Source organism: Chiloscyllium plagiosum, chromosome 19, assembly GCF_004010195.1.
Source record: "Chiloscyllium plagiosum isolate BGI_BamShark_2017 chromosome 19, ASM401019v2, whole genome shotgun sequence".
Taxonomy (NCBI): Eukaryota; Metazoa; Chordata; class Chondrichthyes; order Orectolobiformes; family Hemiscylliidae; genus Chiloscyllium; species Chiloscyllium plagiosum.
Genome location: NC_057728.1, coordinates 48,852,570 through 48,858,261, shown reverse-complemented (window position 1 = coordinate 48,858,261; position 5,692 = coordinate 48,852,570). Strand labels below are relative to the sequence as shown.

At 38.6% G+C, this 5,692-nt stretch overlaps 1 protein-coding gene across 1 annotated transcript in view; it reads left to right on the top strand.

The window, feature by feature from the left end:
• The first annotated feature begins 554 nt into the window (after window positions 1–554).
• The window catches only part of LOC122559769 (cathepsin E-like), a 27,310-nt gene continuing 22,172 nt past the window's right edge, over window positions 555–5,692 (top strand). The window contains exon 1 of the mRNA XM_043709769.1: window positions 555–803. Coding sequence (XP_043565704.1) covers window positions 601–803 — 203 coding nt within the window. The 5' untranslated portion in view covers window positions 555–600. The remainder of the gene's footprint in view (window positions 804–5,692) is intronic.

Below are 5,692 nucleotides of genomic sequence, written 5' to 3'. Positions count from 1 at the left end.
ATGCTGGCAGGTGGGACTAGATTGGGTTGGGATATCTGGTCGGCATGGACGAGTTGGACCGAAGGGTCTGTCTCCGTGCTGTACACCTCTATGACTCTGTGACTCTATTCATATAATTACCAGCTTTTTAAATGACATTCCTAAAGTGAGTTTTCAATTTGCAGGAATCAATTACAAAGAATAATGCATCTCCCTACCACTTAAATAATGTAGCAGTTATTTAAAAGGAACAAATAAAAAGAGATTTGAGCTCTACATAAATCAACAGCATCAAAGTATCTTATTGATCTAGCTGCTCTTCCAAGATATTATTTTTTTAAAAAAAGGGTTTAGCTTATTTTTAGGCACTTCTCGGTACTGGAGAGTGGTGCAAAGCACTTGGAAGCTGCTCCCATTAAGTGTCGGTGATGTCTTCAGGGCAGCAGCATGGAAGCAAATGCACCAAACTGAAAAACAGATGCCAAGATTAGACCAAAAATGGTTTAGAAACAGATTGTAATTTGATCATTGTTTTGCTAATCTAAAATACAGTGGCTATTTTGAAGTCATGAAAACTTCAAACCACAGAATTACTATTGCATAATGTAAACTGTGGACTTCATGCTGCCAAACGGTGACGATGCCTTTTGTTTACCTTGTCTACCACGGGGTCTTGAAGAAAGTTCAATAAATTCACTGCGCCACTCAATGTTACTGACCTGCAGTGAAGTGACCAACTCCGGTTACATCTGTTCTGTCAAAGCAGAAATGAAGTGGTTAATAATAGTTTTATTTTCAATCTACTTTACCGAATCTGTCATCAGGTGAGTGATTTCTGATTGTTTTAAAGGTACAGAAGTGAATGTAATATCTCGAGTCATAACTTGAAAAATTCACCTAGACCGAAATAAACTCATGTGGATCTTTCTAGAAGACTGGATAAAGTCTAATTGTAAAGGTACAATAGAGAATTAATGAGCTAGCAGTTCATGTTCTTGTCTTGTTTCCATCTGAGTTATTAATGTTTTAAACACTAGAACAATATTACTGCTAACCATGTTGACATTTTAAGTCCAATGACTCTCCTTTGGATCACTTGTGTTCTGAATAAAAAGCACTGGACGCGAAACAATTCTCTATAGAGTTTCTCTATAGCTTTCTGTTTCTATTTTGGATCCTTAGCATCAGCATTGTTTTGATTTTATAATATTGCTGCAACTTGTAATAGAAAGTTCATTATAAAAACAAAATGTGGCATGAAGCTCACATCTTCAACCAGTATGTAAATCCCATCATTGCAGAGGGTTCTGTTCTTAAATTGGGACATAATTGATGTTACACTATGGTTCATGTTTTTTAGTCTAGCTAAACAGATACAAGTGCAAATTTTTTAATAGCAGTGGAACTAAATAAACTGAATATTCTAAATGTCAGTCTATTCTAAATGTCAGTATATCACTGATGGTTAGGTACTGTACTCAAAATGGTGCCCTAGTTGTCTTTTGATTAGCATGAAAATATGTGAAACAAAAACTGAATGTTATTTTTGTACTTGCTGTTAATTTCTATTGTATAACAATAACTTAAAGTCACCAGTGAGTATTGGACACTATATTTGTGCATGGAACTTTTGTTTGGAAATTCCTTGCACTTCGCATGCTTTGAAGAATGCGAAATATTTATGTTTAATGGCAAAGTATGAAACAGCATCCAAATAAAACATTAGTTTAGAAGATAATTCAATAATGTAAAACTACATTTTATAAAAGTTAACTACAATCAAAATATGGAACAATATTGGCAAAAGCATCATAAGCACTACAGGAAGATTTATGCACATGCATTTTGCATTAGCTGCTTTAGTCAGAAATTGTAGGGTTGGCCTATTCAAAATGATGCCATCACTGATGTCAGATTCACGAGTAAAGATTATGGAAAATTCAGAATTGGGTGCATGGCAAGGTTAAAACTCTGTACTTAAAGGGCTTTATGCAACGAAAAGATTGAGCAGACCCTGGTAAAAGGGGCTGAAATAGCTGGTAATTTCACAATAGATTGAAGATTGGCAACTTTAATATTTACATGGCAAAAGGCTATGAAATGTGGAAAAGTGATTAATATCTCTATGTACATAGATTGTTAATACACAGATACAAAAAGTAAATTAAAGCAGTGAATGATATTGACATTATTGCAAGGGAATTGGAAAATAAAATAAGCAAGTTTGAGTTGTATAAATCCTTCAATGAGACCTGTTTGGAAATACTGCTGTTTTGAATATTGTACCTTTCAGATATGTTGACCTTGAAAGGCAATGAGTACAGAATTTGGTGAAGCTTAAAGGGCTAATTTCAGGACAATTTTCATGAAGTTGGCTTGTATTCCCTTGCATTAGAAGGTTCTTCACTAACCTAACTATAGTGTTCAAAACGCTAAAAGATTTGGCAAAGAATCTAATTACTTCAACCTGTGTCTAGCTTTCACTCTATGTGTACAAGGGCATCAAAATCCCAATAATCCTCTGTAGTTCCTCATCTCTCACTGCTCAGGAAACATTTTGATTTGAATCCAAAGTGGACGATCCTCACACTTTTCCACATGGAAAGGTAACTGCCATTTTGCCCAATCAATAAATGAAACTATTTTGTTTGATGGAGAAATCCAGAATGCAGACATGAAATTGGAAAGTCCTTTTCCATACAATGGGTGATAGAGTTTCGAGCCTCTTTTTCTCATGAGGATGTATTTTTTATTCATTCAAGAGATGGGGGCGTCACTAGCACAGCCAGTTACTGCTTATCCTTAATTGCCCCTGAAAATACGATAGAACCATGGAATCATAGAATCCCTACAGTGTGGAAACAGGTCATTTGCTCCAACAAGTCTACTCTGACTCTCCATAGAGTATCTATCTATTCCTCTATCTATTACTTTTACATTTTCCTCTGACTAATGCACCTAATCTACACATCCCTGAATGCTATGGGCTATTTAGCATGGCCAGTTCACCTAACCTACACACGTTTGGATAGTGGGAAGAAACCGGAGCACCTGGAGGAAACCCATGCAGACACGTGGAGAATATGCAAACTCCACACAGACAGTTGCCCGAGACTGGAATCAAACCCGGGTCCCTGCACTGTGAGGCAGTAGTGCTACATATGAGTTGCATTTTTGAACTGCTGTGGTCCTTTCAGTGTAGGTACATCCACAGTACTGCTTGAAAGGCTGTTCCAGGACTTTGACCCAACAATAAAAGAATGACAATAAGTAATTTTATCAGCTGTTAGAAATTAAATTCAATTATTAAATCTGGAATATGAAGCTGTTTCATGTCACAATTACTGAAATTATCAATTGAAGTAAATACCGATATGATTCAGTGATATCCTTTTAGGAATGAAATCTGCAATCTGGCCTATATGTGACTCCAAACCCATAGCAATATCCACCTTACGAAATAGCCTAGGAAACCACTCAGTTCAAGGACAATTAGGGATAGCAACAAGTGCTGGCCATGCTCATATCCAATGAAATAATAAAGTGAAAAATTATTGTTCTAATTCCAGGATGGTGTGTGCTTCAAGGTGAACTTGCAGATACATCTCGCAAGAAGAGTCATACCAGACGCGAAGTGTTAACTCTTTCTCTCTACATATACTGCCAGATCTGCAGTGTTTCTCCAATGTTTTCTGTTCCTATTTAAGTTAGTAATGTTATACAGTAGAAAATAATTTTTTCTGAACAGAGGCCAAGTCATTAGTGAGATCTTATTTCAGTTAAACACACTTCATAAAACTCATACCCTGCTGATTTTTTAGCTGCCCATGTTTATACTACCAATTCAAACCCAATTAACGCTGAATTAATAAATCTCACCAGTTTCTTCATTTCATTAGCTCTCAGGCTTCTCTTCTGACCATTAAATGATAACAAATTCCCCTTTTAAAATATATGAATTATATAATTAAAGGAGGCAAAAGAAAATATACAAAGCAATAACAAATGTTCTCCTTTATTTATTTACTATTTAAAGTTGCAAGCATCTGTTTTCCAGAATGTTCAACAGGTTCTTTTAGAGCTTGCTATTTAAAGAAATTAAACAGCTGACCCCTGCTTTCCATCCATTTCAATTTGGAGATTTCCCCATTAGATTAGATTACTTACAGTGTGGAAACAGGCCCTTTGGCCCAACAAGTCCAGACCGACTCGCTGAAGCGCAACTCACCCAGACCCATTCCTCTACATTTACCCGTTCACCTAATACTATGGACAATTTAGCATGGCCAATTCACCTAACCTGCACATCTTTGGACTCGGGGAGGAAACCGGAGCACCCAGAGGAAACCCACGCAGAATGTGCAAACTGCACACAGAGAGTCGTCTGAGGCAGGAATTGAACCCGGTTCTCTGGCGCTGTAAGGCAACAGTGCTAACCACTGTGCCACCATGCCACCCACTTTTAATATTATCCATTCTCCAGTATCGGTTTTAAAACTGCAACAGCAATCCCCAATCTTTTGTCATTCACGCATTTTGAGTTACAAGTTATTCTATAGTGATCGTTATCAATGTAACTTGCAATGGGTGTTGCTGCCAAAATCTTTCTAGAACTTTCTTTCAAATTCTTAGCCTCACAAAGAGAGAGGATCTCTGCTGTGACAGTTCTGTTTACAGTACTACTCTTCTTACTCTGAGCTATAGACTGGTGGTGAGAGTTGATGGAGATGAGGCAATAGCAAGAGGTTGCGCAGCCAGTGGGAAGGAATTTCCTGTGAAAGATCCAAGGGATCAGTTAAAGTGTGTTTGCTTTAATGCAAGGAGTACCAGGAATAAAAGTGATGAGCTTAGAGCATGGATCAGTACCTGGTGCTATGATGTTGTGGCCATAACAGAGACGTGGGTTTCTCAGGGGCAGGAATGGTTGCTGGATGTTCCAGGGTTTAGAACATTTAAAAAGAATAGGGAGGGGGAAGAAAAGGATAGGGTGTAGCACTGCTAATCAGAGAGGGTATCACAGCTACAGAAGTTACCATTGTCAAGGAGGGTCTGCCTACTGAGTCAGTATGGGTGGAAATTAGGAACAAAGCTGAAAGATGTGTTGCTGGAAAAGCGCAGCAGGTCAGACAGCATCAAAGGAGCAGGAGAATTGACGTGTCGGGCATAAGCCCTTCTTCAGTAGAAGGGCTTATGCCTGAAACGTCCATTCTCCTGCTCCTTTGATGCTGCCTGACCTGCTGTGCTTTTCCAGCAACACATTTTTCAGCTCTGATCTCCAGCATCTGTAATCCTCACTTTCTCCTTGGAAATTAGGAACAGTAAGGGAGCAGTCACCTCATTAGGGGTTTACTACAGGCTCCCCAATAGCAGCAGGGAAATTGAAGAAAGCATAGGTTCGCAAATTTTGGAAAAGTGTGAATGAAGTAGGGTTGTTGTAATAGGTGACTTTAACTTTCCCAATATTGATTGGAACCTCCTTCGAGCAGATGGTTTGGAAGGAGCTGTTTTTGTAAGGTGTGTTCAGGAGGGTTTTCTAACTTAGTACGTTGACAGACCGGTGAGGGGAGAGGCCATTTTGGATTTGGTGCTCGGCAATGAGCCGGGGCAGGTGTCAGATCTTGCGGTGGGAGAGCATTTTGGGGATAGTGCCACAACTGCCTCACATTCTATGTAGCTATGGAGAAGGAGAGAAGCAGGCACAATGGGAGGATAT